This window comes from Leptonychotes weddellii, chromosome 9 (assembly GCF_054177405.1).
Source record: "Leptonychotes weddellii isolate Sample4059 chromosome 9, ASM5417740v2, whole genome shotgun sequence".
Classification (NCBI taxonomy): domain Eukaryota; kingdom Metazoa; phylum Chordata; class Mammalia; order Carnivora; family Phocidae; genus Leptonychotes; species Leptonychotes weddellii.
Genome location: NC_138377.1, coordinates 107,665,894 through 107,692,931, shown reverse-complemented (window position 1 = coordinate 107,692,931; position 27,038 = coordinate 107,665,894). Strand labels below are relative to the sequence as shown.

The following is a 27,038-nucleotide window of genomic DNA, read 5'->3' as shown; positions in this document are numbered from 1 at the left end:
CCAACATACACACCCCACATCCATACCTCCCCCACACACATATCCACATACATTCACACACCACCACACCCCCACATACACACTACACACCACACACATACCATACACACACCCCACACACCATATCCACATACCTACCACTCCCACACACACCATACACACACACATTACACACCACACACACCCCCCACCCCACATATACACCCCACATACATATCTCTCCCACACACATATCCACACACATTCACACACCAACCACATCCCCCACATACATATTCTACACACCACACACACACACCCCACAGAGACACCCCACACCATATACACACACCTGCTATCCTCCACACGCACCACACATGCATTACACACCACACACCCCACATGCATACCTCCTGCACACACATTCGCACACCAACCACAACCCCTGCATACACACACTACACACCACACATACCCCCCCACACACACATACACACAGCCTTTCTGCCACAGTGAACCCCAGTCTCACATCTTCATTTCACAGCACACAGCAAAGTGGCCTTGTCTTCTTAGTTGTTGCTTACACATTCTTCCTCATTAGCAGATGATAAGCATCCCATGGGCAGATTCTGTGTTTACACACCTTAGAACCACCACTAATCAACCAGGTGCCTGGCCCACCTGTTCATAAATGAATGTATGAGTGATTAAACCCATCAAAGGCAGATACCTCCCAATAATGTTTGTACAGACTGAAGAACCACAGATTTTCAGGTTTTCCATCTGAAAACACGGGCTTCCTTGCTCCTTCCCTGGTTCCTTCACCCCTCCCCCAGCTGAAGCATGTTTTCCACCTAACAGCAGGCCCCTGGGGGATGGAAGCTATGGGATGAGGCTGCCATCACACACCCATACATTCTTTTTCCCCAGCCTGTGAGTTGCAGTTTCTATTATGAGGGCTATTTTAGAAAACGATCTCCAGCAGTCATCAGTATACAAGAATATGGTACTGCAGATTGTTTTGAGGGCTGAGGCTATTTTCAGCTACAAGAAGCAGCATTCCTGAGCCCCAAGCGGCCTGTGTGTAGCAGCCCCCTTTGGGGCTTCGTGCCTGTGTCCCAGCCTTCATGGCCCCAGGAGCCTGGGAAGGACAGGGTGTGTTGTGCTGTGAGTGTGGGAGTCTCCCCTACATTGGCAGGAGCTGTATGGAGCTCTCTGGCCTGAGGCAGCAAGCCTGTGCCCTGGGGTCATGGAAAACTGATCTGGGATGCTGTTCTGTTCAAGCAACCAAGTACAGGCAAAAAAAAAAAAAAAAAGTGTTTTGGGTGCAGGATTTGAAATAGAGACTTGGTTATGAAATTACCTTTCTATTTCACATTTTTATCTTTAACAGGTTTATTGTATAATTTACATATCATACAGTTCACCCATTTTAAGTACACGATTCAGTGATTTTTAGTAAATTCACAGAGTTGTACAACCATCACCAAAATCTAGGGTTAGAACATTTTTTATCACCCTGAAAGGATCCCTTTTGCCCTTCTGCAGTTAATCCCCACCCTTACTGCCAGCCCCGGGCCACCACTGATCTGCTTTCTACCTCTAGAGACTCTCTTTCTCTGGCCATTTCATGGAAATGTAATAATTCAGTTATAGAGTTACATTTTCCACAAGTAGCGTGGGTTTTGGGAGATTGCTCCCATTAATGGGAGGGCAGCATCCGTGTATTCTTGTGAACACTGGACATGGTACTTAAAGGAACTTGAGAGGACAGGACATTTTTTATTCTTTCCCAGCTTGGTTGTGGGGTGAGGGTTTGTGTTTGCAAGGCTGCTGAGTCCCTTCCTCCATCCATTTTTTTTTTTTTAATTTAGTAGCAAAAATATATGGAGCTCTGACCCTGTCCCCAGGAACAGAGGGCACCCTTAGCTCTTTGTGCCTTCCACTGCCTTCAAGCCTTTTTCTGGGCAGGGAAGAGCACAGGGGCATAAATTGCTGGAGGGGGCTTATCTGGTCTCCTCTCCATAACCTGCCAGAAATTCACCTCCAATTTGTCTTAGGCTGAAGTCACTCTTCAGTGGAAACTCCCACTTGTGCACAAGCACTGTCTTCAACTTAAACCTATCAGTCTTTGTTCTTAATCTAAAATCTAAACTAGTTAAAATTATCCTGCACATATATTTCCAGATAACCAAGTATTTTTCTCAATTTTTTTAAACATTTTATTTATTCATTTGAGAGAGAGAGAGCATGAGGGGGGGGATGTGGAGGGGCAGAGGGAGAGGGAGAAGCAAACTCACCGCTGAGCAGGGAGCCCGACGTGGGGCTCGATCCAAGGACCCTGGGATCATGACTTGAGCTGAAGGCAGACACTTAACCGACTGAGCCACCCAGGTGCCCCAGTATTTTTTTTCTCAATTTTTAACCTACGGGAATGCCCACCGTGCTCCTCACCAGACACACACACACACACACACACACACACACACACACACACACACACCTTTTATATTCTGCTTCTAAACCGTTCATCATTTTTATCAGTTTTTCTGGGATTGTTTTTTACATTCTTTACTTTTCTCCTATTAGAGTTTGAAGATGCATAGACATGGTAGGAGCAAGTTTACAGAACTTCTAATTCTTTGCCCAGAAATCCTTAAGAATCGTCTTCAACAGAGCATTATGGTGTTGTCTGTGAATTTTATTTTATTTTATTTTTAAAGATTTTTATTTATTTATTTGACAGAGAGAGACACAACGAGAGAGGGAACACAAGCAGGGGGAGTGGGAGAGGGAGAAGCAGGCTTCCCGCTGAGCAGGGAGCCAGACGCAGGGCTCAATCCCAGGACCCTGGGATCATGACCTGAGCCGAAGGCAGACGCTTAACGACTGAGCCACCCAGGCACCCCTGTCTGTGAATTTTAAAAGACAGTGGAGCTTCAGCTGAGCTTCCTTTCTAGAGATTTTTCCAAAAAAAAAAAAAAAAAAAACAAGCTTATTCTGGACAGGTCTAGCTGTAGTTTGGAGGAGGAGGAGGGGGTGAAGACCTCTCTGGTCACACCCAGTCTAGAGGCCCAGGAGCTTATGCCTCAGCTTCTTGAAGGGAACACAGGTGGGCCAGAACAATGGGTGCATAAGACACTGATCAAAAAGACATGCTGAACATCAAAAATAATGTATCGTTTAACTCACCAACCCTTTCCAGGAAGAAGAGTCACTGCATATTGTGAACAGCATATGAGGTTAGAGACCCAAGGGATAGTTCTGTGTTTATTTATTTATTTACTTACGATTATTTCAATTTTTTTCCATCTTTATTGAAGTATGGTTGACAAATGAAAATGTAATGAGGTGTACAACATGATGACTTAATATACCACATACTTTGTAAAATGACTTCCACAATCAAGTTAACACATCCATCACCTTACATGGTTGGGTTTTGTTCTGCTTTCCATGGGAATGTTTAAGATCTACTCTCTTAGCAAATTTCAAGTATACCGTATTATTAACTAGAGTCACCACGCTGTACATTAGATCCTCTGAACTTATTCCCCTTGTAAATGAAAGTTCATACCCCTGGACAGTCCATTTCCCCACCTCCCCCAGCCCCTGGCAACTCACTGTTTCTATGAGTTCAGCTTTTTTTTTTTTTTTTTTTTTCAAAATCCACGTGTAAGTGAGATCATACAGTATTTATCTTTGTCTGGCTTATTTCAGTTAGCATAATGCCCTCCAGGTTCATCCATGTTATTGCAAATGGCAGGATTTCCATCTTTCCTAAGGCTGAATAGTATTCCATTGTGTGTGTATGATTTGATAATCTTTTTCTTTTTTCATTCATCCGTCGATGGATACTTAGCTTGTTTCCATTCTTCAGCTATTGCAAATACTGCTGCCGTGAACATGAGGAACATGGCGGTGCAGATATCTCTCCCAGATAGTGATTTTGTTTCCTTTGCATATATACCCAAAAGTGGGGTCACTGGATCATATAGTAGTTCTGTTTTTAATATTTTTAGGAATCTCCATACTGTTTTCATAATGACAGCACCAGTCTGCTTTCCCACCAGCAGTGTGAGACTGCTGTGTATTTAAAGCCCAGCTTGGTCCCCTTCCATTTTGGTTTTCTGACTGTTTTTTTGCCCATATAGGCATATTCAAGAGCTCCTGCTACATCGACGTGCGCTGGTTCCCCTTTGATGTGCAGCAGTGCAAACTGAAGTTTGGGTCCTGGTCTTACGGAGGGTGGTCCTTGGATCTACAGATGCAAGAGGCAGATATCAGTGGATATATACCAAACGGAGAATGGGACCTTGTGGGTAAGCCCAGCAAAGACGTGAGGCTAGCAGCCTTGTAGAAAGCCACTTTTTGTTCCTGTGCTGGCTTTGGAAGTTTGGGATTTTCCACTCTGCTTTTCAGTGTGAGCATTTATTGAACCCTGCAGCAATCTCTATAATTTACTGAGAGCTATACAATAAGAAATAAAAAACAATTAGGAAATTCAACACTTTCCATGAAAACGTGCAGCTGTTTAAACAAGTCAGTGCTAGTGTAGGCTATTTTATTAGCATCTGCTCCATTCCTAAAATCAGGTTGGATAGCAAATTGCAGTTCATGAGAACCTATATTCAATGATTTTAAATAGAAAAACAGTAATTACATTTATAATGTTGTAAAGCTCATAATGTATTATTTATAATCATGGTGTCTTAGTCCCTTCAGGCTGCTAAAACAGAATGCCATAGACTGGGTGGCTTATAAACAGCAGAAGTTTATTTATCACAGTTCTGGAGGCTGGGAAGTCCAAGATCGAGTCCACGATCAAGGCAGATCCAGTGTCTCCTGAGGGCCTGCTTCCTGGTTCATAGCTGGCTGCCTTCTTTTTTTTTTTTTTTTAAAGATTTTATTTATTTATTTGAGACAGAGAGAATGAGAGAGAGAGAGCACATGAGAGGGGGGAGGGTCAGAGGGAGAAGCAGGCTCCCTGCTGAGCAGGGAGCCCGATGCGGGACTCAATCCCAGGACTCCAGGATCATGACCTGAGCCGAAGGCAGTCGCTTAACCAACTGAGCCACCCAGGCGCCCAGCTGGCTGTCATCTTACACAGCAGAGACTAAGGAGTTCTCTAGGCCTCTTTTGTAAGGGCAATAATCCCATCCCAAAGGGCCCATCTCCAAATGTCATCACTGTGGGGGTTAGTGTTGCAACATAGGAATACTGAGTGGGACACAAACATTTACCATATATACATCTAGTTTCAATCCACTAAAAAAATTCTCCCAGTTTGTTCCATTATCACTAAGATATTCCTGAACAACTCTAACATACCAGAGTTTATTCAAACACTGATGACCCAGGTTTTTTTGTTGTTGTTTTTTTAGCACTTAGCAAACTCCATGGTTATTTGTATGATATACTCATTAAAATAAACAAGCAGGGTAATTTTATTCAGACACTGTTCCTTTCCCCTGTTGCTCATGGAGGAATCCCAGGCAAGCGGAGTGAGAAGTTCTATGAGTGTTGCAAAGAGCCCTACCCAGACGTCACCTTCACAGTGACCATTCGCCGCAGGACCCTCTACTATGGCCTCAATCTGCTCATCCCCTGTGTGCTCATCTCTGCGCTGGCCCTCCTCGTCTTCTTGCTCCCTGCAGATTCAGGGGAGAAAATTTCCCTGGGTAAGTGTCCTGATCTTTGGCAGGAGTCTGAGACAGGATGGGAGGGCCTTGCCTTGAGGTCAGCTCTGTAGCGATCCCTGTGGACAGTGCAGGATGGCTCTGGGTGCAGAGATGTTGGAGAGCCTGCTTGGTGCATCACACACTGACCTCCCAGCCCAGGGCATCTCCCCAACACCACGGCTCCTGATTTAGGCTTCATGCTAGATGCCCAATGCCCTCCTGAAAATCTGTAATATCCTCTGATCCTCCACAGAAGATGCCCAGGAAGAGACCACTGGGTTCTGTCCTGAGGGGCCTTACTTTCTCTTCTCCTGCCACCCCATCCTATTCCTTGGGAGCAACTGGCCAGCATTTGTTATGGACAGGAAACAGTTTAGTTAGTTTAGTATTGGTTTGCATCTGTATATTGCCATACACAGGGTAATTCCTTATGATCATCCAATAGGAAGATAAGAAAACTAAGAATGGTGAAATGAATTTCTCAACATCTTAGAGTTATTAAAGGTCATATTTAGTACATGTAGAAATCATCCTCCAACCTATATCTTCTGACAGCAAGGCTCAGGCACGTTAAGTAACTTATCCATGGTCACACAGATAGTAAGTAGCAAAGTCAAGACCAAAAGTCAGGTCTTAAAATTGCATGTTTTTTTTTTTTTTTTTCCCGCTGCTATATGTAACTACCTCTCAATCCTAATGTAATTAAGAAAATGAGAGATACTTGTGTTAGGTTCAGTAGTTCATTTTGTATCGTTGTTCTAAAGTTCTGGCTCCTAAGTTTACCTCCATCCGGGACTCTGGTAAATGCTGTGAACAGCCCCCAGAAAAATGGCCATGCCCCTGCATACAGAGAACCCTGCCCTGGGTTTCAGAATGTCACTGGCCCCTCCCCTACACCTCCCTAGTTCTTTGAATCTCAGATAAGGCACAGTTAATGGACTTGAGGCCTTATCACCTCTTGGGTCTCAGGCACTGCTGTGTTTATGTTTCAGGGATAACGGTTTTACTCTCTCTCACTGTCTTCATGTTGCTGGTGGCTGAGATCATGCCTGCGACATCCGACTCGGTGCCCTTGATAGGTAAGCAGGTGTCAGGCCTCTCTTGAAGACACGGGCTTAGAGAGGGCCCTGGAGAGCCACATGGCCCCAGGAGGAGTGACTTTCTGTACCTGTTCGAATGGCCCATGGCCTCTGTTCACCTGGGCACATGTAGGGGGAGTGTGGGGAGTCGAGCTTTGTGGTTTGGCTTGAAGGTGCAGAAACGCACCCTTCCTCCCGTCGTTCTCCCCGTCACACTTGTTATGCAGCCAGAGATTTTACCATTAGAGATTTGTTACTTTAGCTTTGAGTCATTGTTCTTCCACAAATCCTTTGTCAAAATGGGAGGAGCTCACATTTTAACTCTTGGCCATTGTTTCCCGAGATACCCCGATGTCTCTGGATAAAGTTAAAGCTTGTGAGGAAATGTAAACAGGACAAATATGTTTTAGCCAAGACAGATATAAGGCATGACCTTCTGCCCAAGGCAGGATGACAGAAACAGGAGATAACACCCCTTGTGCCTGTGCGCCTCCCTGGAGTGGAATAAGCAGAAACGTGCACAGAGGTGCTCAGCGGTCTAGTGGTCAGGATCTGGTACTCTCGCCACCACAGCCAGGGCTCTGTTACTGGTCAGGGAACCAGACCCCCAGCCTAATGGGAAGCAGACAGTCTGATGGTGGATATTTGGTTTAATATGAGAATCACTCCTCCAGTTTGGTGATGGAGTTCAGAAAGAGGAATGGAGTCTATGATTATTCCTGTTGGCCCAGGCGACTGGAGGGCCACCCTGTGTAGTTAACAAGGGAGGATAGGAGTAGGGGAGCCTATTTCTCTTACACAGATACTCCCAAAGCTCTTCTTTTTTCCCTTAATGTGTAATATTTTGGTCAGAGAGAGACAGTATTGGTATGAAAAACCTGTATGGGTGTTCCTAGTTCTCTCATGACCATCTAGAGGACAAGGAACCATGTTTCACCTTGACGGTCTGACCCACTCTTCCTACCTTCCAACACAATGCTTTCAATAGAGACTTGTAACAGGAAGCACCCTCTGTGGGACAATGGGCAGCCTTGCCTTGACTGATGGACCAGTGGGGAAAAGGCATGGTTGATGCATAGCCCATGTTTAGAAAGATGGGCTCCTATTGGCCTCTGACCTCTGTTGTTGAGATTTCAGCTGTGGGATCCTCTGACCCTGGATACCTCCACAGGTCATTGTCTTGGTCGGCTAGGGCTGCTACAGTAAAATTCCACAGACCATGGGGCGCCTGGGTGGCTCAGTCGTTAAGCGTCTGCCTTCGGCTCAGGTCATGATCCCAGGGTCCTGGGATCGAGCCCCACATCGGGCTCCCTGTTCAGCGGGAAGCCTGCTTCTCCCTCTCCCACTTCTCCTGCTTGTGTTCCCTCTCTCGCTGTCTCTCTCTGTCTCTCTCTGTCAAATAAATAAATAAAATCTTTAAAAAAAAAAAAATTCCACAGACCGGGTGCCTACAGAACAAAAAAGTATTTGCTCAGAGTTCTGGAGGTTGGAAGTCAAGACCAAGGTGCCAGCAGGTTTGATATCTACTGAGGCCTCTCTGCTTGCCTTGTGGATGACCACCCTCTTGCTGTTCCCTCACATGGTCTTTCCTATCTGGGTGCATCCCTGGTACCCCCTTGTGTGGGCAAAGTTCCCCTCTTATAAGGACACCAGTCAGATTGGGTCATGTCCCACTCTAAGGACCCCATTTGAACTTAATCCCCTCTTTAAAGGCCCTGTCTTCAAATACAGTCCTATTCTGAGATACCAGGGGCTAGAGCTTCAACATCTAAATTTTAGGAGGCCACAACCCACCCAGCCCATAGCAGTCATAGTTTTGTTCACCCTCCTTCCCCTTCTTAGAGGTCCCTGGTGCTAACTTGAAGTCTCAAACGTCCATCTCTGGCAGCTTCTCACAGTGGGGCAGTGAGTTCCTTCCTGCCTGGAGAGAAGGAGGCGTTTGTTTTTTTTTTTTAAAGATTTTATTTATTTATTTGAGAGAGAGAGAATGAGAGACAGAGAGCACGAGAGGGAAGAGGGCAGAGGGAGAAGCAGACCCCCTGCTGAGCAGGGACCCTGATGCGGGACTCGATCCAGGGACTCCAGGATCATGACCTGAGCTGAAGGCAGTCGCTTAACCAACTGAGCCACCCAGGCACCGGAGAAGGAGGCGTTCTTAACCGGGTGTGTGGCCATGCACTTAGCCTCTGCACCAGGATGTTCTCTGCTTAGAGATCAGCCCCCTTGAGCTGAAAGCCACACCAAAGGTTTAATAACCGGAGTTGCCAATCAAGGAATGTCTTCCCTTTGCCAGGCTTTCTTCTAGATTCTTGGCTCATATACTTGCTAATTCTTGCACCAACCCTGCAGAAGAAGGCATTGCCATCCTTGTTATACTCGTGAAGAACCTGAGGCCCAGGCAGGCTGAGTAGCCTATCTAAACTCATAGATGTCTGAACTCATGGACAGGGGCAGTGGGTTAGGGGAGAGCTGCTTCAGATGCTCCATGCTTCTTCTCACCTGGGCCAAGGTGGAGAAATGCATCCTTGCCCATCGGAGCTGAAGCTGATCTTCTCAGCCGGGAAAGTCAATGTCTTCCCCGTCTTCCTCAGATAACTGGCACCTCCTCCTATCTCTCATTAAATGGGAGCAGACTCATCTTCCACACTAATACCAGGTACCCCACCAGTGATGCCCAGATTTGCCCACCCCAGCATGTCCCTGGCCTGCAGTTATCACGGTGGGGACCAGACCCTCACTACCCCATTATTCCCAGTTCCCATAACGGTCCACAGCCTTTCTCCTGAGAACAACCGTATCGGCATCCTATGAGGCACTGTTAACCCTCACTGGAGGAAGAGGCCGATGGCGTTCACAGAAGTGCAGGCAGCCAGGCCAGGCAGCTTATGTGGACGGGAAAGCAGGTGTGCATGCTCTGCGCTGGCCTCTGCCTGCCGGGAACGTGAGCTGGGGGTGGGGGGTGCGGGTCTGCTGGCCCGGAGGCAGCCCTGCCCTGCTCTAGGCTTCACCACCTGGTCGCAGGCGATCAGAGAGCGCCGTCTGGGTCTGCCTGCCACGCTGCGATGCTTGTGCCGTGGGGGGCCCGGGGCTCACCCTGCGTCTCTTGTCTCTGCAGCCCAGTACTTCGCCAGCACCATGATCATCGTGGGCCTCTCCGTGGTCGTGACGGTGATCGTGCTTCAGTACCACCACCACGACCCCGACGGCGGCAAGATGCCCAAGTGGGTGCGTTCCTCCTGCCCTTCACCACGGGGAGTCGGGGGCCCTCGCCAGGGGTGACTCCACAGATGAGTTATCTGTGTTAAAAGTCCTAAAAACAGCTAGTGTTCCTCAACACAGAGCCATGTTTCTCACGCCTCCTCACCTGTCTGCACGATTGCATTAGCTCTGGACCGTTACGGTGAGCATGCTCGTAGGGCCCATGGCACTGTTCCTGCGATCTGACATTCCAGAACACGGCCCACGCACTGGCCGCTCTGTACATTTTGCAACCAGAGTGTTTCTAAAACTACTTTTTGTATGTACTCTATGGAGAACAGTACAGTGGTTGGAAGCAACGGACGAGATAAGCACCCAGCCATGTGGTTGGATCTTCCAAACAGAATGAGGAGCCAAAATGGTGAGAGAGAGTGAGCCATGTAATAATTCATGTAGGCAGTACATGTAGGAATGTAATCTTACCACAGGCCTCTAAAATTCAGGTCAGTAGTTAGCAGTGGGGAAGGGCGCTAGGATAAAAGCAAAAGGATGAAAGAGACACAATTGAATATAACAGCCTGTTGCGTCAGCTGCGGGCCACGCTACGCCTCCCCAGCACCTGCTTAGCCCCATGCACTGGGACGCGGGCAGATGCTTACCCATGCCGTGCCCTTCGGAGTCCAGGATCTGAAACTGTGTGCCCAGCCTCACCTGACACTCAGGAAACCTTGAAGGGCCAAATTTTTTCTCACCTCAGCACAGTGTGACAACATCCAAGGCCAGGGGAGGGATTGCGTCTTCCTCGGGCCCTGCAAACCTTCCAGTGTTCTTGTCCCAAGAGCATGGCCTAGGGACAGCAGGTAGAGTCCTCTCATGTCAAAACAAGCCTGTTTTCTTTGGAGACCTATAACTCTGCATCCAAGTTCAGAAGGGAGTCTAAGACTCCCCAACATGCTAAATGCAGGTGCAAGAAGTAAGGTGTCTTTTGTTAACCTCCGGGAAGAGAGAGTTCCCGGGCCTTCTAAAGATATTCATTGTGCAATAATTTACAGTTACCCAGAAGTGAACTTAGGAAAGACCAATTTAAAAAAAAAAAAAAAATTGACTTTACCAAGTTACTGTGTCCTCTTGGGTTCTTTTCCACTGCAAATCTGTACACTTAATAATGACTTTCTCTCATAGCAATGGAGTGAGCTCCCAGAAGTGGTGCTATCCCCCCACACATTTACATCACTGCAGTCCCTGGGTTTATTTTGAGAAGGTCCCCTCATTAAAAACTGGGACACATTGGCACACATTCACCTACGTTGCCATCTGACTTTTATAACCCTGACACACTCTCTGGCTACCCTCCTTCCGTTTGAAATAGGTAATACATTCACATGTTCCAAACATCAAAATCAAAGTAAAATCCTGCTCTCATTCCTGCCCCTCACTGTGCTTCCACCGCCAATAGTGATAGCCATTTCAAGCAATTTCTCCATTATCCTTCAAGTGTTTGTTTATGCAAATGTAAGACTCAAACGCATGTTATTATTTCTTCTGTTTAAGACGGGAGGACACAAACCATTTTTAATGACCTGGTAGTACTTTATCGTCCAGAAAAAAATCTTAGTTACGAGCCTATGTTCATTATTCACCTCTCAGCACAGGAGTATGTTAAAACCAATGGCTGCAAATGAAATATGAAGCTTGTATCTCTCGCTTTCAATGTATATAGCCTCTTGCATTTTTCTTTCTTTGTGTGTATTTAAAAAATAAACAGCCTCCAAGGAACTTTTATTATGATGTGTTGCTATGAAGAAGAAACTGCCGATGCCGTGGCATTATGTGACATTTACGCAGCCAGACGCAAGGCCATAACCTAACAAAAGAGGTCATGAGCACAGTTGGATAAGTGCCAAGAGGATAATTTCATCTTTTGAGATGCTTTAGCTGCGAAAGCAAATGATTCAGGCCGTGGAATTCAAAATAGACTTTGTAGTGTGGATCACATTAGCTTGAGATGTGCTCCAGGGTAGGCAGAGGCCGCCCCCACCCCCAGCCCAACACACACACTCCGTGTACAGCCATCGCTGGGTTTGAAAGCACCCATTGCCCAGTGCATTCCCTTGAGCTCTGGTCCAGTCTTTCCAGTGCCTTCGAAGTGGGGGTTGGGCTAAAGTCACAGGAGTTTTGAAGAAGACTGTAGACCCTTTTACAGATGAGCTGTGGAAGCCTAAACACATAGGTGACTTGCTTTACTGTGTGACCTTGAGCCAATTTATTAGACTCCTTGAAGTCTCAGTTTCTTTATCTATAAAATGGGTGGGGGAAATTATACTCACTTCACAGAGCCCCTGAGAGGCCCAATTGAGCTGGCATGTCTTATGAGCCTCCTGCGGAGGGCCAGACCTGCAGATTCACGTGGGGCCATGTGTCCCTGCTCTCTACTAATCACGGAAAACCCTCCAGGGTATGCAGACAGGCTTTTCCAGGCTCTGCAGGTTTGTCCATAGGGTATGGGCAGGATATATAGAGGGCTGTCTGCTCTGAGCAAAGATTTATCTTTACATCTGCAGTGAATATACTCTTACGCCTTCTTGTTCTTTTCTTTGCCTGTCTCCAGACCGGTCTACTGCAGTCATCTGTGATAAGATGTCATAAAAAGTACTACAGACATGAACTTCACAGCTTACTGCCTGTACTTACAGATGGGAAACATAACCTGTTAGGTTGCTGATGGAATTCACCCACAATCATAAACCAAAATTAAAGTCAGTATCTGGATAATCTCAGGGAAAGGGCCCACTTTTCATATACCTGTCTAAATAGGCTTCCAAGAATTGTTTTGACCCGGACTGAGGTTTCACATGGCTCCTTCTTTTCATTAGAGGGAAAAACAAGAAATCCCCGTGATTTCTCTCCAGCATCATCTATGCATGTAGGCAATATATGTTGATAAAACACTTTAAACCAGCGGTCAGCAAACTATGGCTCCAATCTGGCCTACCAGCTGCTTTTGCAAATAAAATGTTATTAGAAAAAAGCCAGGCTTATTTCTTTCATGCTTTCTATGACTATTTTGTACTTTATTAACACAGCTGAGTAGCTGCAACAGAGACCTTATGGACTTTATTATGTGGCCCTTTAAAGAAAGTCCAAGTACTTTCCTGCACATCATCGTACTCAGTCTTCACTTCAGCCTAGCGAATTAGGTTAGAGGTTCCTAAACTTCCTTGGTTCACAGCACCTTTAGTGTCTCAGGGATTTTTTTCACAGCCCCTAGGGCAAAAGAAATACCATTAATGGTTCTCTTTATTACATTGGTCAAAGCAACTTAAGTGTGTATGCCCTGACCCCTAGGCACCTGTTGGCAGCACACCCTTTCAAATCTTAGGAGCATAATGCCCCCATTTTCTGTTACACTTTGACTTTCTTGGCACTTGCTTTTTGTCAGGACAACAGAAACCTGCTTTGCAATGGTATGCCATCATTGCAAGGGACCCGATGTCGTCGTCGGAACTGCTTCAGACTAGGCGTTCATGCAGCACCTGCTAGGTGTCACAGGGCTGTCCTTGAAAATTTTAAAAATCTCCAGGGGTTTGCCTTTGCAAGTCCGCCGTGGCACTGGGGCGCCTCACGGGCAGTTGGGTATGATGGTTGCTGGCGACAGATGAGGAAAGACTGCAAAGGGAAAATGTCTTGTTCACGCAGCTCAGGCAGGGCTCGTTTTCCGAGACAGGGCTCTCCTCCCGCGTGCCTGTCTGCCCCGAGACCGCAGTGTGTCTGCCACAGAATTCCGCTCCTTCCCAGGGTGACTTTCTGCGTTGGTTTGTTCTGGGCTCAGTTTGACTCGGCCGCTGCAACGCGTGCCTGCCTGTGTAAACTCCCCTGGGGACGAGTGGGGCCTGTCTCCCCTAGGGCCCCCCGAGCAGGGCTGGGACCGCGACCCGCTGATGCTCGCTTCCGCCCGCTCCTAACCGTCCTGTGGTCTCCCCAGACCAGGGTCATCCTTCTGAACTGGTGCGCCTGGTTCCTGCGCATGAAGAGGCCGGGGGAGGACAAGGTGCGGCCGGCATGCCAGCACAAGCCGCGTCGCTGCAGCCTGGCCAGTGTGGACGTGAGCGCGGTGGCGGCCCCGCCCACCACCAACGGCAACCTGCTCTACATCGGCTTCCGCGGCCTGGACGGAGTGCACGGCGCCCCCACCCCCGACTCGGGCGTCGTGTGCGGCCGCATGGCCTGCTCCCCCACGCACGACGAGCACCTCCTGCACGGCGGGCAGCCCTCCGAGGGGGACCCGGATCTGGCCAAGATCCTGGAGGAGGTGCGCTACCTCGCCAACCGCTTCCGCTGTCAGGACGAGAGCGAGGCCATCTGCAGTGAGTGGAAATTTGCGGCCTGCGTGGTGGACCGCCTGTGTCTCATGGCCTTCTCCGTCTTCACCATCATCTGCACCATCGGCATCCTGATGTCAGCTCCAAACTTCGTCGAGGCCGTGTCCAAAGACTTCGCCTAACCTGGTCCTGGTCCCGCGCATGTAGGAAGCGCACAGACAGGCGATGCCGTTGGCTTGGGAGAACTTGGGGTGCTAGTCCCACAGCCACACTCGACGTGAGGACGCTGATGTACCCGGAGCGCTCGCTGCCAGTCATCTCCCTTATAGTTTCCTTGTTACTTTCCGTAATAGGATCTCAGCACGGTTTTGTTTAATCCTCTCAGATGGGCGGCTTGATATTCTTGGAACATCCTTAGGGTCACCAGCACCACTGAGAGGTCATTTTGCCCATTTCCCAATGCCTGGGGAGCCCTTCAGAGAGGTCAGGGTGGCTCAGGACCACCAGGGGAGGCCTGTACAGTTGGTTTTGCATGCCTGCATGTCACTTGCCAAGAAGACCTATGGAAACTTCAGCATAAGCTTTTGCCTGTTTACAAACCTAGATTGAAAGTAATAATAATAGTAATAAACCACACTCACTAGATCCATTCAAATAATTGGTAAAAGGACACACAACGAAAACTAAAAACCTAACTGCTGGTTTTTCCGTGATTCAGGTTTTATTTTTCTCTGCCAAAGATGGTAGAGAGAAACAATTTTACACTGTTCCTACGTTTTATAAGAGAGAGCGAGACATAGTTGGTCTTGTAAATTATGCTTTTACCAGCTTGATTTCTGCCAACCTACCCTGTGGTGGGAATCAGGAGGGACATGGATGTGTGTTGATTCTGAACTAGGACCAGACCCACACAAGTTAGGGGGATTTCTGTAGATACCAGGTGACTCCCAAACTTCCTGTGCTGCCCTCAGACATTGGGGAGTGCAGTTTGCTCTATTCTGAAAAACCCAAAGGACCAAGAGGGTTCTATTAGAATTACCAGCCCAATGTAATAGCTAAAGTTAAATTAAGCCAGCTATGTGTGTGTGTGTGTGTGTGTGTGTGTGTTTAATAATGCATTAGATGTTTCTCGTGTGCTAGAGTTGGTTAGTCTTAGAAACTTGCGGGTCCGTACAAATGCACAACATAAAGTGGAAGTATGCTAGGCTTTTCCTTATGTCTCAAGGCCAAAGAGCAGGATCTGGGACCTCTTCTGGTTCCTTGTATGGCAGGAACTGGGAAGGGGATGATGTGGCCAGTGGCTTTCCTGGACGCAAGGCCAGTGGAAGTCAGCAGGAGGGGCTGACGGGCTGAGGGTGGCTATTCACCCAGTAACTCCAGTCTCTGGCTTTTAGGGATCTGCTTTCCCACAGCTCAATGACCCCAGCGTTAGCCCAGAAAGGTGGCTTGAACAGGTAGATTCCCTGGAGATCAGCATTTTGAAAGCAAGGGAAACTTTCATTTTAAACCTGTGTGATGACACAGTTCTCCACTTACATTATCTAGCTGGCAGTGGTCGCCCTGCCTCTTCCTGTTTTCCTTATTTTTTAATGCGATCAGAGGGAGACAACAAAATCTCTCCTGTTCTGTTGTTTCGTCTAGTAACAGATCCGAGCTCAAAAACTGCAGAAGGCTTTGAGCTCCTGGGGATCTTTAATTTGCTTCTAACCCCTGAGATGGATGTATTATGGGGGAAGATTAGATTTTCAGAGCAAAAGAAATTGCATACCTTTCTCCAGCCATTTACTTCACTCATTTCTGGGTAATGCACATGGATTTGTTTGCACTGAGGAGAATGGAGGCTTGGGCATGCTCCGTGTGTGGGGGCGCGTGAGCGCTGAGTGTGCAGCTGCAGGGGGACGCCTTGTTTAGGACAAGAAGGTTGATAAGTAAGCGCATTCTAGCTAATATCACGCCATTTGGAGCAAGGTTGTCCTCAGAGTTCAGCCAGTCCACATGGGATGGATGAACAATGCACAATCTTTTCTTTCTCTCTCTCTTTTTTTTTTCTATTGTAGACACAAGTAGAAGTGTTTTGATATATCAGGGAATGCTTCATTTCTTATTGCTACCTGAAAATTAATCCCATAACACTTTTGCTTAGAAAAAGAAAACTTTTTTGATTTTGTATTTATACAGAAAAACATAAAAAAACAAACAAAAGTAGTTTATATGTTGACCACTCGACTAATACTCTGCCATTTTAAAAAGTAATAATAAGGAAAAGATGCACATGTAGTAAGAAAGGCATGAATAGCTACAGAAACCACCGGTGAGTGAGCTTCTGAGGGCTAGGGGACATTTCCAGAAAGGAAGAAAAAGAAAGGGAGGGAGGCCAGGAGGGGGAGGAAGGGGGCATGGAGAGAGGCTCCTTTACTACCACTCATGATATGCACAGCACTCTGCACTTTGCTTTCTGCGATTAGTATTTCATCCTTCCATAACAACATATAAAGATCTACCTCATTCTTCTTAATAGCTGCTTAGCATTCCATTCTCTTGGTGGATATAATTTTTTGGTTAATCTGTTAGTGAACATATAGAGTTTTTCCAGTTTTTATTTTTATACACAAATCTGTAGTTAGCATCCTTGATTTATAGCTTAGGATACGTTTTTGACCATATCTTGGTATAAATTATAAGTGGGAAATGAGAATTGCTGGATTTAAGGCTATGTGCATTTAACATTTTGGTAGGTATTGCCAGATTACCCTCCAAATACCGATCAATGAATATACCTACCAAAAGTATAAAGAAAAGGCCAGTTTCTCAACTTTCTCAGTACTGGGTATTATCAAACTTAATATTTTTTTCCAATCTGGTAAAAATTATATTGCAATGTTATTCTGATTTAGCTCATTTTATTATGAAGTTAAGTATCTTTCAGATATTTTTTAGAAATTTCAATTTTTGTAAATTTATGTCCTTTACATAATTTTGGGTTATTTGGCTTTTTCTTAATTAATTTTAGCCTGTGTACTTTGGAACTTCCCTGTCTTATATCTTGAAAATATTCTTATTTTTTTAGAAAATATTTTTATTTGTTTATTGTCTTTTGATGTTATTTATTGATTTCTTAGCATATAGAAAGTTTAAAGTTTTATGTTGTCAATTTATCCAGATCTGCTTTGGTAGATCCTGGGATTTGTTTCCAGTTTTAAAAGGCCTTTCCCCATTCTGAGATTATAAATAAATTTACTCATATTTTTTTCTAAATTTTTATGGTTTCATTTGTTTACATCTTCTAACTCCCTGGAATTCATTCACTGCAGGAAATGAAGGTAAAAATGAATTTTTTTTCTCTCCAAATGGTCAGTTGTGCCAACAAAATATATAACAGTGTATCCCTGTAATACAGTTAGTCTTTTCCCCATTTTGTTCAGAATGCCTCCTTGTTTGTAAACTAAATTCCTGTTAAGTGTTTTGGGGCTATTTATACTTATTGGTTTGTCTCTCTGTGAATGCCTTTCATTTCTGAAGCTTTATTCATATATCAAATATTCATATATTAATATTTTCAAGTTAACCATCCCCCTTAACACTTTTTTGCCTCTACCTTCCCCTCTTCCTCTCTCTTCTCTATTTCCCTCTCCCATACATACGTTTTTTAATTTAAATTCAATTAGCCAACATATAGTACATCATTATTTCAGATGTAGAGTTCAGTGATTCATCAGTTGCATATAACACCCAGTGCCCATCACATCACGTGCCCCCACTAATGCCCATCACCCAGTAACTCCATCTCCCACCCACTTCCCCTCCAGCAACCCCCCGTTTGTTTCCTATGTGGTTTGTCTCCCTCACTGAGGTCACAATGAATTTATATGAGTCTTCCTATTCAAGAGTGCAGTCTAGGCTTGTGTTCAAATCTTATCTTACGCCGCTTGGTAGATTTTTATGGTTTTGTTCAGATAGGTCCTATGAATTTCTTGTCTAGTTCTAGATAGTTTATCCTTTGGCTACCATTTTCAATGGAATATTTCTTCCATTTTATTTGCTAACTGGTTGTATAGGAATGTAGTTGATTTTGTATATTAATGTCACAATCAACCACTTTAAATGTATTTTCTTACTGTTTCTAAGATTTTCTTTTGCTTTTTCCTTTCCAATAATTTCCCTTATTTCTATCCCTTAGGCGACTGCCCTTGAGAACAGTGTCAAATAATAGTGATTCAGGTGGCATACCTATCTTGTTCATGACATTAATGGGATGGTTCAGTGTCTCACTATTCAACTTGTATGAAGACATGTATTTTCCTTGTCATAATAAAAAAGTATCTGTGTATTCTGCAACTATTAAGGCTTTCTGGGGAAAATGTAGATGTTAGATTATTGTCACAGCCTCTCAGTATCCATGGAGATGATCAGAAGGTTTTCCCCTTTGCTCTAGTAGTATGTTGTATTATATTAATAGATTCCTTAAGACCAAACCACTGTTAGGGTCCTGAGATGATCCCTACTTGTGATTTCCCCTATTAATATTGATAATTGAGATTAATCATTCTGCCGCTTGCTTTTGTGTGCTAAACAAAAATCTCTATATTCTGCAACCGGTTACGTGGTTTTAGAATCATCATCTTAAGTGTAAAAGAACTCACCTGGGGGCTGCCTGGGCATCCAGTGGTATGTTTCTGAATTCCTCCCATTGGGAAGGTTAGGCCCTCAAGCACTTCTGGAGTCAACTTTAGTTACATATTTTTTTTTTTAAGATTTTATTTATTTATTTGAGACAGAGAGAATGAGAGACAGAGAGCACGAGAGGGAAGAGGGTCAGAGGGAGAAGCAGACCCCCCGCCGAGCAGGGAGCCCGATGCGGGACTCGATCCCGGGACTCCAGGATCATGACCTGAGCCGAAGGCAGTCGCCTAACCAACTGAGCCACCCAGGCGCCCTAGTTCCATATTTTTAAGAAAATTAATGACAATCCATTTTTTTTCAACATATTTGCATAGTTTTTACAATACGGGCACTTAGGATTTCTTAATTTCCTCTGTATTGGTGGCTACTTCTCAGTTTTTCATTTCGAATTGTGCACGTTTCTCCTTTCTTCTGTTTTTATTGATACGGCTCGCCAAGGATTTTGTTTTTGTATTTTCAGACACCAAACCCTTAGACTTTTTCATCTCTTTGGGGAACTGGCTGCAGCCCCTGCTGGCTTTGTGCTGACCTGACCTGTCCTGGGGTAGCTTGCACCCTGTGCAGAGAGAGCTACAGCTGGCAGGAGCCACCTGCCCCATGGCTTCTGGGGCCGTGACAGGAGTTTCACTTGGCAGCGGGCGCTAGAGGGTCAAAGCAGGCCAGGCAGCACAGGTGTGGCACATGCGACTAGCCATTCTACTGATGGGAGGACCACAGTTAGCTGGAGAACAGACTGACTTAAAGCTTAACCAGAAGCCATCTTGAGGCACAGGCCTCGGGAAGTAACCCTTTCCCTCATAATTTAATGTTCTGAATTACTGCACCAAACCCTCCCCAGTCCACCCAGGACTGACCCCACTGGTCATGGTTCCTTATCCAATTCCCATTTACTTCATTTGCATATGGGTTCGATTTTTCTCATATCAGAGCTTATTATAATATGGGGAGGGGGTCCTGATGTTTCACACTTGGGGGGAGGGCGGGGGCAGGAGGTACTGTCCATAGTTTCAGCCTTTTTGAACTCTTGTGGTCAAACATCATTGTATCTTCAGCACACCCCATTTTAGGAATCACAGGAGTGCACAACATTCCACAATTCAGCCCAGTTCTTCACCTTTCTTGTCTGACTCTCCAAAGTCTCATTTAAAATTGTACACTCTCCTAAATTTGATCATTTTTCCTCCAAAAACCTTATTGCCAGTCCCTCTTCTGCTGGGTTGGATTTTTATGAATTTACCTTCTAATAAATACTGCCCATTAACAAATTATACTGCAATGTTTTATAATTCTTAAAGTTCTGCTACTCTTTTCTTTTTTTTTAAAAGATTTTATTTATTTATTTGACAGAGAGAGACATAGCGAGAGAGGGAGCACAAGCAGGGGGAGTGGGAGAGGGAGAAGCAGGCTTCCTGCCGAGCAGGGAGCCTGATGTGGGGCTCGATCCCAGGACCCTGGGATCATGACCTGAGCCGAAGGCAGACGCTTAACGACTGAGCCACCCAGGCGCCCCTCTGCTATTATTTTCAATATTTCAGTCGTTTACCTCTACTCTTATTTTAATTTTTTTTTTTATATTTAAGATTTGTTTTTAGAGCAGTATTAGATACAGAAAAACGGGAGGATACAGAGAGTTCCCATATCCCTGCCACCCACACACATGCACAGCCTCCCCCATTATCAATACCCCCAACCAGAATGGTACATTTGTTACAACTGATAAAGATACATTGTCACAACATAACCACCCAAAGCCCATTATTTGCTTTAAGGTTCACTCTTGATGCTACACATTCTATGGGTTTGGACAGATATATAATGACATGTATCTACCATTATAGTAACACACTGAACAGTTTCACTGCCCTAAAACTGCGCTCTGCCTATTTATCCCCTTATCCGCACCAGCCTCTGGCAACCACTGATTTTTGTCTCCATAATTCTGTTTTTGTTTTTCCAAAATGCCATATAGCTGGAATCATACTGTAGATAGTCTTTTCAGATTGACTGCTTAGTAATATACATTTAAGATTTCTTTGTGTCTTTTCATGGCTTGATAGCTCATTTCTTTTTACAGGTGAATAATACCCTATTGTCTGGATGTATCACAGTTTATTTATCCATTCACTTCTACTGAAGGACATCTTGGTTGCCTCCAAGTTTTGGCAATTATGAATAAAGATGCTATAAACATCCATGTGCAGATTTTTGTTTGGAAATAATGTTTCCAGTCCTTTGAGTAAATACCAAGGAGTGTGATTGCTGGATCATATGGTGAGAATATGTTTAGTTTTGTAAGAAACCCTCTTCCAAAGTGGAATGCATTTTGCATTCCCACCAGCAATGAATCAGAGTTTCTGTTGCTTCCCTTCCTTTCCAGAGTTTGGTGTTGTCAGTCTTCAGATTTTGGCTATCTAATAGGTATGTAGTGGTACCTCCTTGTTGTTTTCATTTTCCTTTCCCTGGTGACATTTGATGTGGAGCACCTTTCAATATGCTATTTGCCATATGTCTATCTTCTTTGATGAAGTATTTGTTAAGAACTTTGACCTATTTTTTTAAATTAAGTTGTTTGTTTCCTTGTTGTTGAGTTTTAAGAGTTCTTTGTATCTATTGGATAAGAGACCTTTATCAGACCTGTTTTTCAAATATTTTCTCCCAATCTGTGATTTTTTTTTGTCATTCTCTTAACATTGTCTTTCACAGAGCAGAAGTGTTGCATTTAAATGAAGTCTAGTCTATCAATTATTTCTTTCAAGGATCGTGCCTTTGCTATTGTATCTAAAAAGTCATTTCCATACCTAAGGTCATCTAGGTTTTCTGCTACATTATCTTCTAGGAGTTTTATAATTTTATATTTTACATTTAGGCCTGTGATCCATTTTGAGTTAATTTTTTAGACAGTAAATAAAGTCTGAATCTAGATGTATTTATTTATTTATTTTTGTATGTGGATATCCAGTTGTTCCAGTACCATTTATTGAAAATACTGTCTGCTCCATTGTATTGCATATGGATGTTCAGTTGCTCCAGCATCGTTTGTTAAAAAACAAAACAAAACAAACAAACAAAACTATCCTTTCCCTGGTGCCTGTGTGGCTCTGTCAGTTAAGTATCTGACTCTTGATTTCAGCTCAGGTCATGATCTCAGGGTCATGAGATCGAGCCCCATGTCAGGATAGTGCTGGGTGTGGAGCTAGCTTAAGATTCTCTTTCTTCCTCTCCCTTGGCCCCTCCCCCCTCAAAAAACCAAAACCAAACAAACAAAAAAACCAAAAAAATCAAATTTATCCTTTCCCACTGAATTGCCTTTGCTCCTCTATCAAAAATCAGTTGACTGTATTTATTTGTGTCTGTTACTGGGCTCTCTGTCCTGTTCCACTGGGTTCCTTCTAAGTTCTTTATTCTTTCCTATTTGTCTGTTATTTTATTAATACCACACTGTCTTGACTACTATAGCTTTAGAGTAAGTCTTGAAGTTGATCTTTTTTTAAAAAAATTATTATAAATATTTAATTGTGCTAAAATATACACAACATAAAATTTACAATTTTAACCATTTTTTCAAAGATTTTATATATTTATTTATTTATTTTTAAATATTTTATTATTTATTTGACAGAGACGCAGCGAGAGAGGGAACACAAGCAGGGGGATTGGGAGAGGGAGAAGCAAACTTCCCATGGAGCAGGGAGCCCGATGCGGGGCTTGATCCCAGGACCCCAGGATCATGACCTGAGCCAAAGGCAGACGCTTAATGACTGAGCCACCCAGGCGCCGCAAAGATTTTATTTATTTATTAGAGAGAGAGAGAACACAAGCAGGGGGAGCAGCAGAGGGAGAGGGAGAAGCAGGCCCTTTGCTGAGCAGGGAGCCTGACACGGGGTTCGATCCCAGGACCATGGGATCATGACCTGAGCCGAAAGCAGATGCTTAACCAACTGAGCCACCCAGGCGCCCCCAATTTTAACCATTTTTAAGTGTACACGTCAGTGGTATTAAGGGCATTCACACTGTTGTGCAACCATCACCCCCACCCATCTCCAGAATTCTTTTCATCTTGCAAAATTGGAACTCTACACCCAGCTCTATACTAACTTCCCATTTCCTATCTTCGCAGACCCTGGCAGTCACCATTCTATTGTCTGTCTCTATGAATTTGATTATTCTAAGTAACTTATGTAAGTGCAATCATACAGTATTTGTCATTCTGTGACTGGCTTATTTCACTTATCATAATGTCCTCAAGGTTCATCCAAGTTGTAGGTTCTCTTGTATTTTTATTGTTATTTTTTGTTGTTGGTGGTGGTGTTCTAACTAATTCAATATATAGTTAGTTCATCTATTTTCATTAATTCTGATTTAATCATATAAGTACTTTAGGGTCTGAATATTCTTCTCACCAAAGCTTTAACAGCAATCCATGTTTTGATATGTAGTTGGTTTTTTTTTAAACTTCATTTGCTAGATATTCTTTAAGTTCTGTTTTGATATCTTCTTTGAAATGAGCTTTTTTGAGCATTTAAAAAATTTCCACATTTTTTAAAAGTTAAAATTTAATTTATTATTGTATTACATTGTTCTTTGAGCACCATATATTCTGTACTATTTCTATTATTTATAATTTATTGAGTTATATTTTGAGGTTTTGTTTTGTTTTTTAAATATAATCAGTTTGTATGAATGGGTCTTTCCCAGAGTATGACCTTGGAGTTCTACCCTTTGACATTGACCTGTCAGAGTCCAGCAGGAGGGGCCACACTCTCTATTAGCTGTACTTACTTCATTTTTCTTCCTTTTACCATATGATATTTAATAATACATCATATTTTATTTCTATTCTATTTTTAAAAATTTTTTTTAAAGATTTTTATTTATTTATTTGACAGAGAGAGACACAGTGAGAGAGGGAACACAAGCAGGGGGAGGGCCAGAGGGAGAGGGAGAAGCAGGCTTCCCGCGGAGCAGGGAGCCCGATTGTGGGCTCGATCCCAGGACCCTGGGATCATGACCTGAGCTAAAGGCAGACCTTTCTATTCTAAATGTCTATCTTAAATACACACGTGTCTGCTTTCAAAATGAAGGCCCCAGATTTCTTTCCCTGAGCTTATGCTTCATATATCCTCACTCATGATTTTATTTTTAAGCGTTTTTGAGTTGCTTTGTTGTAGGTTCATTTTGAATATTCATTTACATTTTAAATATAACTGATATGTTTGTCCTGATATTATTTTTCTCAAATGATTTTTGTATTAATATTTCTTTTGCATCCTATGTTTTGGGTTTTCTTTCCCCTCCTTTGGATATATGGGTATTCTTTTTGTTAAAATAGAAGATTTATTATTTGTATCTGTTTAAAGTGGCTACCTATATACTTTTACATAATATAATCTATAGTTCATGATTTATCAGTCTGAACCTGTTTCCAGTGTTCTCACGTGTTCTGAAATGGTGGGTTTTGGATTCTCAATTTGTTTCTCAAGCTCTGCAATTTGCCTTTCATTTGATTCATCGATCTTATCTTCTACCTCTTGTTTTATTGAAATCAATTTCTCATTAACTTCTTATATCCAATTTTGGAGCATTTCCTTCTGTTCGTTGGGTTCTTTGTCCTTGCCGAGTAGAATCTTCACCTCTCTCCCACAGGCCATGGGCCATATTTTCCTTTCTGTTCTCCAGGAGCATGTTTGCATGGATGCCTTGCCATTTATTTTCGTCTTGCTTCTACTTAATTTGAGCAGCTCTGTGTGGATCTTCCATTTCCTCTGATTGAGAAGATCTCTGACCCTCTTTCCCAAATCTCTAATTATTCTCCCATTCAAGCTTGAGGTGAAAGCCCACTCCTCACTCTTTTTCCTTTCTTTTGCCCTGAGGTTCTGAGAGGAGGGATGGAAGACCTAGGGTTTCTGTTTACCTTTTTGCTGCACTTGTTGGCCTGCTAAGTACCACTGACATGTGAGGTACCACTCTGAGAGAACACTTGCATTTATTTCTCTAATTCAGCATCAAATCCTGGAGCCTCCCATCAGCTGGTTATTTTAGCCTGATCTCTGCAGCAGCATGGCCCCACCCTTACCCTTAAACCCATTCATCAGGCCAGAGAGAAGAAAAAAATACTCGTGGATGGAGCTGCTAGTCCCACCAGTGGGTGGGATGTGGGAACATTGCCTTTTGATCTGATTGTGCCTTTTAGGTGGTTAAAATCACATTCCCTTTTTCTTTCTGTCCATATGGGAGAGACAATGTGAAGACCTCTGGTAGGTTTCTGGCTTCTGCAGAGATCCTCAAGGGGTCGGTAGGGCATTCTGCACTCACGGGATTTCTAGAAATGTTCCCCTCTGGATTGCAACTTCCCTTCTCAGTGAGCCACACTCCAGCCTGGTGTGGTTGGGGCGGGCAGAGTGGAGTCGGGTGCTTCAGTGGGTTGTATATGTAGGAGTGTCACATTGAGGCAGGGTCTGTGCCTTGCAGGTCCACACCATTCTGGTCTCTCTTTTCTTGGCTGCGGTATTTTGAAGAGTGTGGCATGCAACTCTGTCACTTCATTTACCTCCCTGCTGTTGTTTAGCATTCTCACTGTTTTGGCCGGGAGCATATCTGGTTCTGCTTTCGTCCACTCGTAATGCCTTTTTAAGGCCCTTGATCTATATTCAGAAAAATGAGTAACAGTGGAGAATAAGTGTTATAGACTTAAATACCAAGGCTAGTGGAGAGTTATATTCTCAATAATTTGAAAGTATCCTGGCAGGTATTTTTAACTGTACGTCGAAGCTGTGGATCTTTATGTTGAAGGAGCATTTATAGTTATGGAGCTTAATATTCCTCCACCTTTATTTGCCCATTTTGCTCCCCATGGTAAATGCAAGTAGCCAAGAACTGGCCGTTTATTGTAGTGTATCTTTCTATGAATACTGACTACATAGCTGTTTTTCAAGACATGTTATACTGAGCTATCTTTTAAGATATGGATAATCTTGAAGGAATAAATACTTCTGAGTTAAAATGAGTGTTGTGTTTCCTCCTGTGCTTTTTGGTAATTACTATATGGTATGAACTGTTGTTATACTCTTCAAACATAATAAGGCTCAGAAAATAACTACCCACTTGAAATTACAATATGATCTAGTCCTGTCCATACTTCAGCATGCTCCCTATACCCTGTCATCCTTGGCCTCTGGTTCCTCTGTGACAACCTCGGGCATCCTCATTTGCCAAGGCCCACGTGCTTTCTACAGAGGGAAGCATGGTTATGCATTTGAGAAAGCAGTGACTCAAATCCTTTGTGGAAAGAAGTTAAGTTTGTCACCAGCTAGACCCCAAGACCTGACCTTCACTGCTCACCTGCTTGTGGTCACCGACCTTTGTCCTACATTTTTCCTTCAGCTCTTCTTTCCAGTTTATCCCTTAACTCAGGCAAATGGGCAAAGAAACTGCCCCTTGAACAATAACAACTTCCCTGACAAGACCTACAGCTGGCCCAGACCACCCAGACCAGTTTGAGAGTAACCCCTGACTCGCCCCTGTGCAGGTGTGAGCCCGGAGTGACCTCTAGAATGACTGACAACTATCTTTACCTCATTATAATACTAAAATCCCCACCCAAGGGGGAGCACAAGCCTCGTTTACATAACATACAATGCACGTACAGGCATGTTTCCTTAAGGCGACTGCAAGACCTTATGCCCACCCCTACACACTATGACAAGGCTTCCCTATCTAAACATTCATCTTAACCCTAAATAAAAGGAGGGCATCCACCCTTGCTCGGGGAGCCTGGCTTTGGAAGTTATTCCCCATGATCTCCTTATTTGCTGCAAATAAAGTTTTCTTTGTGCGACAACTCAACCTGGTTTATGACTCCCCGAGGAGTGAACGTGCATTGCTTTGGTTACAATCTGGGTGGGGGGCCCTAATCCATCTGACTGGTGTCCTTCTAAGTAGAGGAGATTAGGACACAGGCACCCACAGAGGGAAGACCATGTGAGGACACATAGAGAAAAGGGTCATTGGCAAGCCACGCAGAGAGACCTGAGAAGAAACCACGCCTGCTGACACCTTGATCTCGGACTTCCAGCCTCCAGACCCATAAAACAATAAGCCCCTGT

General features: G+C 44.2%; 1 protein-coding gene across 1 annotated transcript in view; it reads left to right on the top strand.

Moving 5' to 3' along the window:
* The window catches only part of LOC102726125 (neuronal acetylcholine receptor subunit alpha-7), a 109,591-nt gene extending 83,652 nt beyond the window's left edge, over positions 1-25,939 (top strand). Inside the window, exons 6-10 of the mRNA XM_006740678.2 lie at positions 4,134-4,301; positions 5,466-5,660; positions 6,653-6,739; positions 9,855-9,964; positions 13,920-25,939. Coding sequence (XP_006740741.1) covers positions 4,134-4,301; positions 5,466-5,660; positions 6,653-6,739; positions 9,855-9,964; positions 13,920-14,438 — 1,079 coding nt within the window. The 3' untranslated portion in view covers positions 14,439-25,939. The remainder of the gene's footprint in view (positions 1-4,133; positions 4,302-5,465; positions 5,661-6,652; positions 6,740-9,854; positions 9,965-13,919) is intronic.
* Positions 25,940-27,038: the final 1,099 nt, after the last annotated feature.